Source organism: Bos indicus x Bos taurus, chromosome 29 (genome assembly GCF_003369695.1).
Source record: "Bos indicus x Bos taurus breed Angus x Brahman F1 hybrid chromosome 29, Bos_hybrid_MaternalHap_v2.0, whole genome shotgun sequence".
NCBI classification, from domain to species: Eukaryota; Metazoa; Chordata; class Mammalia; order Artiodactyla; family Bovidae; genus Bos; species Bos indicus x Bos taurus.
Genome location: NC_040104.1, coordinates 32,529,828 through 32,544,089, shown reverse-complemented (window position 1 = coordinate 32,544,089; position 14,262 = coordinate 32,529,828). Strand labels below are relative to the sequence as shown.

Genomic DNA, 14,262 nt, shown 5'->3' with positions numbered 1-14,262 from the left:
TTATGTATGAGTAACATGTTGGCCACTATTTCTTTTAGTTCCCAAAAGAATCCTATGAGAAGGGAAATCAGGGTGGAAATTATTATCTTTAGTATTGATAAAGAGATGGAGGCTCAGGGAGCTTGTGATTGGTCAAGGCTGGTAAGTGACAGAATCAGCCCCAGAGCTTAGGCCCTCAGAGTTCAAGTCTAGCTCTTTTCCTGTTATGGGAGTGCTGTCTGCTGGCTTGAGTTAAGAGGGATCTGATCAGGTGAAGGGTGTTTAGCCTAGCCCATGTTTAGTCAGTAGCTGTTGGAAAGGACTGTCCCCTCCTCTGTCATCCATGGCCTGCCTCTCTTCTCCCTTGCTGCTGCCAGCAGTGACCTCTGGGAAGTTCACAAGCTCTGTCCCATCCTCCAGGATGGCCTTAGGAACTGCACAGGGTCTAGATCTTAATATGTGTTATAAGGGCTTACAGTCTTAATGTGATGGGCCTTTAGATCAATGTTTTCCTCTTCACATGTTAGAAAAAGCTAATCATCAGGTGTTAAGAAAAGTGTAGCCAGACCAGAAGCCTTCCCTGATAGGAGACCCTACTCCAAAACAATTTTTTCTCACTTAGGGTAGGGAGTGGAGGTGGTCAGAATGTTTCAAAAAAATAGTTTCTGTTCTTACTGATAAATGACTTTTGGCAGAAGACTATCCATACTTGATTTGAAGAAATAATAGAGTGTGGAATTTTCCCATAAAAGTTGAATTATTCATCCTCTGCTTTTCTGGATGATTCTGGAACGACTAGTTGTAGTTGTTCTGTTAGATGTTCACGTTCTTCGATGTTATTTCTAGGAAATAAACCCTTAAATAATTTAAAGTCTAGTCCTGTGGGATGAAGTAGCCTATTGCTGATGCTCTTTATGGTTTAAAAACAAAGTATTTATCAGCCCACTGAATTCTATCTTTTCCTCTTCATTGCCAAAAAGATTTGCTGAACACACACTGTATTAGGCACTATGCTTGGCACCAGGGATTCTGAGCTTTCAAACGAGCTCTCAAGTGTCTCGAGATACACACCCTAACTAATCATCATACAATTCAGTATGTGGTGAGTTCCATAAGAGATGTGTAAATATGGTCTTATAGGGCTTTAAAGAAGGCAAAAAACCTCTCTGGTTTGGAGAATGAAATTTCTTTTGGTCTGATACAAAGTATAAGAAGGTTTTGAACATGTGAAAACAGTGTAAGATGTTCCAAATGGAGAGAGGCTCAGATATGAGCATACATCTTTCATTGTAGCATATGAAAGAATACAGTAAGAAGTAAGATAGAGGTCAGATTGGAAGGACTTTGAAGGTTGGGCCAAGGAACATCTCTAGGAACAGGAACCTTTTTAATTTTGAATCTGAGAGAGTGTTATCAAATGTGTACAGTGGGGAAGATTAATCTGGCTCTGTGTGCAGAATAAATGGGCATTGCTTTTGAGATTCTAATCCTGACTCTGCTACTGAATTGTTGTGCTTACAAGTCACATATCCTCTCTGAATTACAATTTCCTCATCTGTCAGACATAGTCGGTAGTAATATTTAAGTCATAACGTATCTCAAAGGATTAAATGAAATACATTTGAGAATATTGTATGTAGTACCTGACACACTGAAAAAAATGGATGCAAAAGTGCCTTGGAAATTAACGTATTCCTTAAATTGGTATTATGTGAAAATTTGTTTATTTCTATAGACAAAAAGCCTATGAAGATCTTTTTCATACATAAACATTAAGGATCCCCTTTCTCTATTTTCTCTTAACCTGGTCAACTCTGATTTACTTTTCCACAGTTTAAAAAGGCATCTCCCCTTTATGAAGCCTCTATATTGATCGTGTGAAAGAGTTCTTGCCAGCTTTATGTTTCTGTAACATTTTGTGTGGGCTTTGTTAAAGCACACCTCTTTTATATTGTGAGTTTTAAAAGTGCTTTTCTAATATAAGTATTTTGTAGCAAGTTTGATCTTCAAACTTTGGTTCACATTAGAATTACTTGGAGGGCTTGTTAAAATACAGGGTTTTTGAGGAAAAGGAAGTCCCTATTTATCCATACTTGAGCTTGGATTAAGTAGAGATCTAAGAAGGTAGAGAGATAAATGGAAAGATCAGTTTTTAAATTTTTTTACTTCCTCATTTAAATTCTTCATAACCATGTCTTATCCTCACCTCCAGTGACACCAATACCAATGCCAAGTAATAAATGATCTTTATACTTAGCAAGTGAACTTTTCCATTAAATAGAAAATTTGTGCAAACCACGCACTACCCACCCGCCCCCCCCCCCGCCCCCGAAAAAAAAAAAAAAAAAACCACCACTGAATTTCTGATTCAGTAGGTTTGGTTGGGGCCTGAAATTTTTCATTTCCAGCACATTCCCAGATGATGTAGCTGGACTTTGCATTGAGTACCATTGGTCTCCAGTGATAAACTGTGAGTTCCTCAAGGGCTCAGACCGTATTTTATTCATCTCTGTCTCCTAAGTGTTTGTGTCTGGTACTTAGTAGGTGCTCAGTAAATTCGGAGTGACTCTGGTTATACATTGAATGTACTTTGATTTCAGGTGGCCATTAAGCAGATGAACCTTCAGCAGCAGCCGAAGAAAGAGCTGATTATTAATGAGATCCTGGTCATGAGGGAAAACAAGAACCCAAATATTGTGAACTACTTGGACAGGTATGGAGTGGTAGTCCTGTCAAAGAAATAAGGCCTTTGGGACTGATGGATGTAGTGCTAGTAGAGAAGGCAACACCAGCACTCAGAACTGTTTCCATTCAAGAATCTTTTAAGGTGCTCAGCTCTGTGCCTCTGAGCCTGCATGCTGCTGGACATCTCTAACTGCTGCATAGTCTTCTGGGTTAGGCTGAACCCTACCACCCTATGGCTTCTCCCAGCTGGTCCCGCCCCAGGGAATGCCTTCAGCCCATCTGCCTGAGTCAGACGCAAAGGTCTTTAAATCATTCTGCATCTCAAATCTTTTCCTCATCCTGCTTACCCTGCTGAATAACTTCTAGTTTGTCTGCATTATCTTAAAATGTGACATTCAGTGGTTTTGTTTGAGATTTGAGCCTTGTTTGAGATTTGAGCTGTATGGAGATAGTGCAACCCCTCCTTTGTTTTAAACTCTATGAAACTTGATTTCATTCTTTTTGTTGTTGTTGTTCATTTAAAAAATGTTTTTTTTTTTTAAATTTTAAGTGTTCTGTTTTCATTGTTGACCCCTAGTAAGTATGTAGTCAGTTCAAATCTCTGATCCTTTTTTTTTTTTTTCCCTTAACAAGAGCTTGCCTTAAACTGGTAACATAGATTTTGGGTTATCTTCATTAAATTCCTTTTTGATTCTTTTAACCTATCTTTCCAGCCTGTAAGAATTCTGCTCTTTAAGGTAATAATAAGAGTTGTAGCTAATATTTGTGTTATGCTTTTCTTTGTACTAAGCACTTTTGTGAATAGCAGTATCTCATTATGAGGTAGGGTTTATTGTCTGTATTTTACAGATGAAGAAACTGAGATTCATAGAAGTTAATAACTTGTCCAAGACCAATAAGCCAGTAAGTAGCAAATGAGGGTTTTGGATTTGAATATTCCTAGCATCAACGTCCATGCCCTTTCCATCATATTATGTTCTTTTATACCATATCTGAACAAAAGGAAGTGCTTCTTGCCTGGGTTTCAGAGACATCAGAGGTGAAGGTGACATTGGAGCAAGTCTTGGACTCTGAGTAATTTTTCTTACTATTTATTGTGCATTGCCAACTTGTTTTCATTGCTGCCAGATTATGCCAGATTTCTTGTTCTGAATCTAAAAGTGGTAAGCATTCATTTCTTTAAAGAGGAAAGGAGTTGGACTTTGGCCTTCTCTGTTTTGGAGATGATAGTCTCTCCATGATGTAGGTCATGACTGGCTCTGAAGAATCCTCTGAAGTTATTCATCCTCCCATCTCTTTTAAGAACTTATTATATGGAGAATAAAGCATGGATAAGCTTCTGAAGGTTATAAGGATACCACATTTTGGCTCAGGATAAGGAAAAATGAAAGCTGTCTTAAGGGTATGGCCTATCTCATAAAATAGTGAGTTCCTCATTAGTGGAGGTAAGTAAACAACAAAATGCATGTGGTTGAATGAATCTGTGTTCTGGGAATGGGATTAGAAGGTTTATAAATTGTTTGTTTATCATGCCTTTGCCAGTGTTTCCAGAGGCGTATTGTATTCTGTAGTCAGAAATAAATTAGGCTCAGTCCCTGCCATCAGTTGTAGTCTGGTGTAGAAAAACACACCTAGGAGTTCTTGCTGGAGGAGAAGAGTGGGTACTCTTAAGCTGAACATTCAGTGAAGGTGCTACATTTGAGAGTCTGTGGTTTTTGTGAGTTCCCAGAGGAGAACTCCATTCATGTTTTTTCTTCTCTAAATATGGGATGCTCTGAAGCTTTTTTGATGGTACCTTGGCACAGTGTATAGCTGCATAGTAACTGAGACAACATGAATCTGGTCTTGAGAGCATTACGTGAGACCCAGCTAAAGGGACTCTGCTTTGTCAGTGTCCACATAATCTTTTGTACACTTGTGTTTTCCCCCCAGTCAGTCCAAGTTGACAGATGTCTTTTAGATGTGCTGTGTGGTCTATAAATGCACATTCTTTGTCAGGGAAGAAATAGGCAGTGGAGGGCTTTTTACCAGTCCTGAATTCTCTTTTGGTCCAAGTTCAAAGGAGAAATTTAGTCCATTGTTGAAGGAGAAATTAATGTCATATTTTTTCTTCATGGACATTAAAAACTACAAGACTTTGATGTATAGAGAATGCATAATATTATAGAAAGAGGACTGAATTGATTAATAGGCAAGAGAATAGGATTTAAATCTTATCCTTTACTTGAGACTGTTTATTTTTTCCAGTAGCCTCCCATCTGCCCAGCAGTAGTCCCAATAAGGGGATGAAGATGATATGACATACCACACAGCTCAAGCCAATTCAGTCTGCCTCCTTTGTCTAAAGCTAGCACAAGAGTTTGTAGAGCTCTAGACTGTCTTTGTTGTTTATTTGTCTTATTTTGTAGCAGAGGAAACTGACAGGCTAAGTGACCTTTTTACTTATCATATAACAGAGCTGAGTGATCCAGTCCCTGAGTGAAACTTTCAGTTTTAGCCCTTCTCAGCCCCGCAGTCTATCTAGTGATACAGTACTAAATTGGAAACCCTTGGCTTCCAGAAGAGGCTTTGGTTCTGCAATCCTCCGAATTTATTCCCTTCTTAGAATCAGAGATGTTCAAAATGGAGATCATTGTCAGCAGAATGGGTGTGTGTATAAAACTACAGCTTTTTAATGGTTTTTATAACCAGTACTTTATTTAACATTTGCAGTTATCTTTTATTTTATTCATTGATTTATTCAGTAAATAATGACATCTACTGTGCCACTCTCTCTGGGGATGGAATCTTGAACATGACCTGGTACTGATCTCATGGATCTCACATCTAGTAGAACTCTCAAAGATGTTTAGTGACTTCCCTAATATTGGTAACATGGACTCCAGATCCCATCTTCATCAGATGTTTGGGTACTCTCTGCTTTCAGGCTTCTAGAGATGTGGGAACCATGCCTGATTTTAAGAAATACTGCTTTGTGTTGTGATGAAATGAAATTTTATTGCATCTTCAACCTAGTGATTTTAGTTCTATCTTTTGGGGCTTCACAGGACAGTCTGCTTTGTTTTCTCCAGTTGAACCCTTAAGAGATGTCAAGCTAGTGAAACGTCCGATAGATTCTGCTTTTCTTCAGAAAAAAGGACCCTAGACCCTTTCAGAGTTGAGGGAAATGCAGAGTCACCCTGTATATATGTTTGTCCTTTGAAAGCCACTGCTATGGCTCAGTGTACCCTATTCGTACTCACCTTTTACCTTTATCCCTGCAGTTACCTTGTGGGAGATGAGCTATGGGTTGTCATGGAATATTTGGCTGGAGGTTCTTTGACAGACGTGGTAACAGAAACTTGCATGGACGAAGGTCAGATTGCAGCTGTGTGCCGTGAGGTAAGGCCAACAGCCAATTAGACTTGAGCAGGACATGGCTTCCATATCTATGTATCTCAGGGTTCTGCATCTGATGGGATCTCAGCCTGGGCACTGTAGAGGTGGGAAAAATTAGTTGTATTCTCCCATCATCCTTTAATGATACCTGTTTTGAGACTTTTATCATCATTCTTTTTTCTTTAAAGGTAACTATATTCTGGTAACTTTCTTTCAGAATATATATATATTTCTTTCAGAATATATATATATATATATATATATATATGGCTGGATGGCATCACTGACTCGATGGACCTGAGTCTGGGTGAACTCTGGGAGTTGGTGATGGACAGGGAGGCCTGGCGTGCTGCAATTCATGGGGTCGCAAAGAGTCGGACCTGACTAAGCGACTGAACTGAACTGAACTGATACACATACATACATACATATATATAATAATCATGTATTATTTCAGCCTCTTAAAAATAGCTGCTATGAACACTTATTTTCCTTTATCTCTTTACTATGGGTATATATTTTAGTCATTTTTTTTATTTTGCTTTCCTGCTTTATTCATATGTTATGAAGAAGGAAATAAAGCAGAGTAAAGAGATAGTGACAGAGGAGATATTATTTCAGATAGTCAGGGAAGGTTTTGCCATATATTTGAGTAAAGATCTGAATGATATGAGAAAGTAAGCCAAGCAGAAATCTAGGGTAAAATACTTCCAGGCAAAAGGAATAGGAAACAAAGTTTAAATCAGTATTCTTCTCTCTCCTCGTTGCTGTCAAACATCTAATGTCTGTAAAATGCTTGTATAAGGAGGGAGAATAAAAACCTTGGCAAGACCTACATGAGAAGCCATGTCCTTAGGGGATGGCCACATCTTCGTTAGAGCAAGAGGATGAAGGGAGTATTTGGAGAAGTTGGGTGTATTGGGTGCTTTGCTGGTAAGAGACTGAAACTTTCTTATAGCCTAATAGTATAGAAGTTTGGGAATTAGGGAAAGAGAGCATGATTAAGTGGTTAGAAGAGTAGACTCAGAGTTTTATGGGGATGAGTATGCCTAGGGTTTGATGATAGAGGAATTAGAATCATGCAGATGAAATTACATGGTTTTGTAATAATATTAGGAAAAATAAAGTCAGGTGAAATCACTACTGTCCTAGAAAATATGATCATCTTTTCATTAAAAACCCTGGGATCTAGAACACATGCACAGGTAGGTTAATGGAATTAACACAGGCCTGGGATCTTAGGAGATCTGATTTATTTTCTTTACTGTACCACTGAGGTGGTGTTTCTCAAATTTGTTTCATTATTCTCCCTCTCCCACCAGGAAGCTTTCTAGATGTTTTTTCCTAATCACATTTTCCCCATGAAATTTAATATCATAGATAAACTATGTATCTGTATTCTGGGGACCTTTGGAAATGCAGAGTTATTGTAATAACTAAGATGTTATTCATTTCAGTCATCCGAAGAACTGACTTTTACTGATTGAGATACATGCAAATGTGTGCTTGGGGAAATCAATATGTCTCAGGTGATTTATCTTAGGAATTGCAACATTCATACTGTGTATACCTTAGGGGTACCATGCGGATCAAAAAGCATTTGGAAAAACATTTAAATGTTATGCAAATACATGGCATTACTATTATCCATAAGTTCTCATAGAGATAATTCACCTTTCTAAAAATACTGTTCAGATCAGATCAGATCAGTCGCTCAGTCATATCCGACTCTTTGCGACCCCATGAATCGCAGCACGCCAGGCCTCCCTGTCCATCACCAACTCCCGGAGTTCACTGAGACTCACGTCCATCGAGTCAGTGATGCCATCCAGCCATCTCATCCTCTGTCGTCCCCTTCTCCTCCTGCCCCCAATCCCTCCCAGCGTCAGAGTCTTTTCCAATGAATCAACTCTTCGCATGAGGTGGCCAAAGTACTGGAGTTTCAGCTTTAGCATCATTCCTTCCAAAGAAATCCCAGGGCTGATCTCCTTCAGAATGGACTGGTTGGCTCTCCTTGCATTCCAAGGGACTCTCAAGAGTCTTCTCCAATACCACAGTTCAAAAGCATCAATTCTTCAGCGCTCAGCCTTCTTCACAGTCCAACTCTCACGTCCATACATGACCACAGGAAAAACCATAGCCCTGACTAGACGGACCTTTGTTGACAAACTAATGTCTCTGCTTTTGAATATGCTATCTAGGTTGGTCATAACTTTCCTTCCAAGGAGTAAGCGTCTTTTAATTTCATGGCTGCAGTCACCATCTTTAGTGATTGAGATATAATTCACATACCATATGATTCACCCATTTAAAGTAATAATTTAAAAGATATTAGTATATTTAGTTATACAGCTATCACCATAATCAGTTTTAGAACATTTGCATCACCCTAAAAAGAAACAAAGAATGTTCAAACTACTGCACAATTGCATCATCTCACACACTAGCAAAGTAATGCTCAACATTCTCCAAGCCAGGCTTCAACAATATGTGAACCGTGAACTTCCAGATGTTCAAGCTGGATTTAGTAAAGGCAGAGGAACCAGAGATCAAATTGCTAACATTCATTGGATCATTGAAAAAGCAAGAGAGTTCCAGAAAAACATCTACTTCTGCTTTAATAACTATGCCAAAGCCTTTGACTGTGTGGATCACAACCAGCTGGAAAATTCTTCAAGAGACGGGAATACCAGACCACCTGACCTGCATCCTGAGAAATCTGTATGCAGGTCAAGAAGCCACAGTTAGAACCGGACATGGAGCAACAGACTGGTTCCAAATTGGGAAAGGAGTACGTCAAGGCTGTATATTGTCACCCTCTTATTTAACTTATATGCAGAATACATCATGCAAAATGCCAGGCTGGATGAAGCACAAGCTGGAATAAGATTGCCAGAAGAAATATCAGTAGCCTCAGATACGCAGATGACACCACCCTTATGGCAGAAAGTGAAGAAGAACTAAAGAGTCTCTTGATGAAAGTGAAAGAGGAGAGTGAAAAAGTTGGCTTAAAACTCAACATTCAGAAAACTAAGATTATGGCATCTGGTCCCATCACTTCATGGCAAATAGATGGGGAAACAGTAACAGACTTGATTTTTTGGGGCTTCAAAATCACTGCAGATGGTGACTTCAGCCATGAAATTAAAAGACACTTGCTCCTTGGGAGAAAAGTTATTACCAACCTAGATAGCATATTAAAAGGCAGAGACATTACTTTGCCAACAAAGGTCTGTCTAGTCAAGGCTATGGTTTTTCCACTAGTCAAATATGGATGTGAGAGTTGGACTATAAAGAAAGCTGAGTGCTGAAGAATTGATGCTTTTGAATTGTGGCATTGGAAAAGACTCTTGAGAGTCCCTTGGACTGCAAGGAGATCCAAACCAGTCCATCCTAAAGGAAATCAGTCCTGAATATTCATTGAAAGGACTGATGTTGAAGCTGAAACTCCAATACTTTGTCTACCTGATGTGAAGAACCGACTCATTGGAAAAGACCCTGATGCTCGGAAAGGTTGAAGGCGGGAGGAGAAGGGGACGACAGAGGATGAGATGGTTGGGTGGCATCACCGACTCGATGGACATGAGTTTGAGCAAGCTCCGGGAGTTGGTGATGGACAGGGAAGCCTGGTGTGTTGCAGTCCATGGGGTCGCAGAGTCAGACACAACTAAGCGACTGAACTGAACTGAGAAAGAAACTCCATACCTATTAGCAGTCACCCCCCGCCACCCCCACCCAACCTGTTTCCCATCCCTTCCAGCCCTATGCAGCCACTAGTCTGTTTTGTGTCTCTGTTGATTTGCTTATTCCAGGTGTTTCATATAAAGGTAATATGTGCTCTGATTGGCTCATTTTGCTTAGTATAATATTTTGAAGGCTCATCTGTTTTACAGCATATGTCCTTTTATTAGCAAGTAAGATTCTGTTTATTTGCCTGTCCATCAGCTGATGGACATTTGGGTAATTTCCACTTTTTGACTCTTATGGATAATGCTCTGAGCATTCATGGATAAGTTGTTGGTTGAATATATGTTTTTACTTCTCTTGGGTATGTGCCTAGGAGCGGATCTTCTGGTCATGTAGAGACTTTATGTTTAATATTTTGAGGACTGGCCAAAATGTTTACCACAGTGGCTGTACCATTTTATATTCCTACCAGCAATGCATGTTGGTTCCAATTTCTAGCAATCATCCTTTCTGTTTATAATTTTTGACATCCAGAGGCCAAAGTCTCTAGCCTCCTTAGGAAAACAGGTCTTACTTTTCCAGGGAAAAGCCGCTTCTGGATATTGGTTTGTTTTTAATTTAGCCATTGATGTATTCTTAGAAAGTGAAGTATTAAGTTGAGAATATTTCAGTAGTGTCCTCTAATTGGTTTGCATCTTTTTCATGTTTTTTAATTGGTGGAAGCCTCTAAATTTTAGCTTTGGGTTATGAACTTCCTAACAGATTTAATAGTAACCTTGAGAGTGTCTTTTCTGATCCTCACCTTTTACAGATGGGAAGACAGTAGCCCAGAGGGAATAAGAGATTTGTCTAGAATAATTTTATTGGTCAGAACCATGCATTTTTATTATTCTTTTCAGTCTCTATATTACTCATTCTACCTATTGAGTCTGTGTGTTTTCCAAGGTTCTTTTCTTTCTTCTTTATTTACTATAACATTTGCCAATTTCAACCATTACCATAACTTGAAAGACTTGTAAACGTTTATTTCAAGTCCAGCCTCTCTGCAGCACCCAAGATTCACGCCTGCAGTTGCCTGCTGGACATTTGTCTGCAGATGTTTATGGGAATGTAAAAAGCAGAATACAGCAAACAGTACAAACTACCTCCTCACCAAAATAAGACTATCTTCCTAAATTCATGGCTTCTAGTATCATTTCCATTTGTTTAGTTTCCCAAATGTGACTGTTATTTGTCATTTTCCTGTAGTTTTTTCTTTACAAAATCCTTTCCATTCTTCCTCAGTATTTTTTTAATTTTTTTGGCTTGGGTTCTTTGTCAAGGTGCTAATGTTCTGTAAACAATTCTAAAACACTTTGGAGGAATTCCTGTACCTAAAACTGTTATAAGCTATGTTACAATACACTGTGGTCAAGTATCTTATAAGAAAAGTATGAGGCAGCACTAAGTATTAAAAGTATGTTTAGTAATGAGACAAGAGACTAGATATTAGATCTGCCTCTTCCATTTATTTGGAGTAAGTTCTTTTACTCACTGGGGTCTCACTTTTGTTATCATAAAATGAGGAGGTTGGATTAGTGATTTTCTGTAAGTCTCCATAATTATTTGTCCTTTCTCTCTCTTTCTGCCCACATCACTTCAACAGTGCCTGCAAGCTTTGGAGTTTCTGCATTCGAACCAAGTTATTCATAGAGACATCAAGAGTGACAACATCCTGTTGGGAATGGATGGCTCTGTCAAGTTAAGTGAGTAGGAGTGATAATAACTTCTCTTCCCTCTGGGACCCTGTCTCCTCTGGGATGGTAATCATATAAGAGTAGCTACAAGACTCACCAAAGAATCTTATTTCTTGGATATGCAGGCACTTTATGTTACTCAGCACTATATAGGATGACATTTTTTCCCCACTCATGCATTCAATGAAAAACATTTATTGTGTTGGTCAACAAGGATACTTTTGCCTGTATTTAAGTAGTTCTCAATCTACTATGGGAAACATAAAATACATAGTTAGAAAAAAGAGTTTAGTGTAATAACTTTCATTCAGTCATTTATTTAGCAAACTTTTATAAAATGTCTGTTTATGTGCTCGGCCATCTGAGAATGAAAAATGTGAGTAAGAACACATAGTTCTTATTGAAGGTTTCATAATTAAGTAAACATATAATAGCAATATAATGGGAATGAATAGCAGGCAGAACATTCTGTTCAGAAGTGTAAGGATGAAGAATCCAGACAAACAGATTGTGTCACAGGTGGATGGGCAGCTTATGGGGAGACTGTTAGCAGTTTCTACCCTGGGGCACAAGAGGAGGAACTAATTAAATCAGGGTCATGCCTCAATTCAGTTCAGTCACTCAGTCGTGTCCAACTCATTGCGACCCCATGGACTGTAGCACACCAGGCCTCCCTGTCCATCAACAACTCCGGAACTTGCTCAAACTCATGTCCATCGAGTTGGTGATGCCATCCACTATCTCATCCTCTGTCGTCCCCTTCTCCCACCTTCAATCTTTCCCAGCATCAGGGTCTTTTCCAGTGAGTCAGTTCTTCACATCAGGTGGACAAAGTATTGGAGTTTCAGCTTCAGCATCAGTCCTTTCAATGAATATTCAGGACTGATTTCCTTTAGGATGGACTGGTTTGGATCTCCTTGCAGTCCAAGGGACTCTCAAGAGTCTTCTCCAACACCACAGTTGAAAAACATCAATTCTTCAGTGCTCAGCTTTCTTTATAGTCCAACTCTCACATCCATACTTGACTAGTGGAAAAACCATAGCTTGACTAGACGGAACTTTTGTCGGCAGGGTAATGTCTCTGCTTTTATTTTAATATTCTAAGTTGGTAATAACTTTTCTTCCAAGGAGCAAGTGTCTTTTAATTTCATGGCTGAAGTCACCTTCTGCAGTGATTTTGAAGCCCCCAAAAATCAAGTCTTTTACTGTTTCCCCATCTATTTGCCATGAAGTGATGGGACCAGATGCCATAATCTTAGTTTTCTGAATGCTGAGTTTTAAGCCAACTTTTTCACTCTCCTCTTTCACTTTCATCAAGAGTCTCTTTAGTTTTTCACTTTCTGCCATAAGGGTGGTGTCATCTGCGTATCAGAGGTTATTGATATTTCTCCTGGCAATTTTGATTCCAGCTTGTGCTTCATCCAGCTTGGCATTTCTCATGATGTACTCTGCATATAAATTAAATAAACATGGTGACAATATACAGCCTTGATGTACTCCTTTTCCTATTGGAACCAGTCTGTTGTTCCATGTGCAGTTCTAACTGTTGCTTCCTGACCTGCATACAGATTTCTTAAGAGGTAGGTCAGGTGGTCTAGTATTCCCATCTCTTTCAGAATTTTCCACAGTTTGTTGTGATCCACACACTCAGAGTCTTTAGTGTAGTCAATAAAGCAGAAGTAGATGTTTTTCTGGAACTCTCTTGCTTTTTCGATGATCCAACTGTTGTTGCCCATTTGCTCTCTGGTTCCTCTGCCTTTTCTAAAACCAGCTTGAATATCTGGAGGTTCACAGTTCATGTATGTTGAAGTCTAGCTTGGAGAATTTTGAGCATTACTTTACTAGCATGTGAGATGAATGCAATTGTGCATTAGTTTGAGCATTCTTTGGCATTGCCTTTCTTTGGAATTGGAATGAAAACTGACCTTTTCCAGTACTGTGGCCACTGTTGAGTTTTCCTGATATGCTGGCATCTTGAGTGCAGCACTTTCACAGCATCATCTTTTCGGATTGGAAATAGCTCAACGGGAATTCCATCACCTCCACCAGCTTTGTTCATAATGAGGCTTCCTAAGGACCACTTGACTTCTCATTCCAGGATGCCTGGCTCTAGGTGAGTGGTCATACCATCATGATTATCTGGATCGTGAAGTTCTTCTATGTATTCTTGCCACCTCTTCTTAATATCTTCTGCTTCTGTCCTTTATTGTGCCCATCTTTGTATTGAAACCTTACCTTAGTATATCTAATTTTCTTGAAGAGATCTCTAGTCTTTCCCATTCTATTGTTTTCCTCTATTTCTTTGCAGTGATATCTGGGGAAGGCTTTCTTATCTCTCCTTGTTATTCTTTGGAACTCTGCATTCAAATGGGTATATCTTTCCTTTTCTCCTTTGATTTTTGCTTCTCTTCTTTTCACAGCTACTTGTAAGGCCTCCTTAGACAGCCATTTTGCTTTTTTGCATTTCTTTTTCTTGGGGATGATCTTGATTCCCGTCTTCTGTACAATGTCATGAGCATCCTTCCATAGTTCTTCAGGTACTCTATCAGATCTAATCCCTTGAGTCTATTTATTACTTCCACTGTATAATCATAAGGGATTTGATTTAGGTCATACCTAAATGGTCTAGTGGTTTTCCCTACTTTCTTCAGTTTAAGTCTGAGTTTGGCAATAAGGAGTTCATGATCTGAGCAGTCAGCTCCTGGTCTTGTTTTTGCTGACTGTATAGAGCTTCTCCATCTTTGGCTGCAAAGAATATAATCAATCTGATTTCAGTGTTAACCATCTGGTGTTGTCC

General features: G+C 39.1%; 1 protein-coding gene across 4 annotated transcripts in view; it reads left to right on the top strand.

Moving 5' to 3' along the window:
• PAK1 (p21 (RAC1) activated kinase 1) overlaps positions 1-14,262 on the top strand; it is a 161,661-nt gene that overhangs the window by 137,437 nt on the left and 9,962 nt on the right. For all 4 annotated transcript variants that reach the window (XM_027531450.1, XM_027531449.1, XM_027531451.1 and 1 more), the window contains 3 exons: positions 2,580-2,692; positions 5,928-6,045; positions 11,375-11,474. In XM_027531450.1, coding sequence (XP_027387251.1) covers positions 2,580-2,692; positions 5,928-6,045; positions 11,375-11,474 — 331 coding nt within the window. The remainder of the gene's footprint in view (positions 1-2,579; positions 2,693-5,927; positions 6,046-11,374; positions 11,475-14,262) is intronic.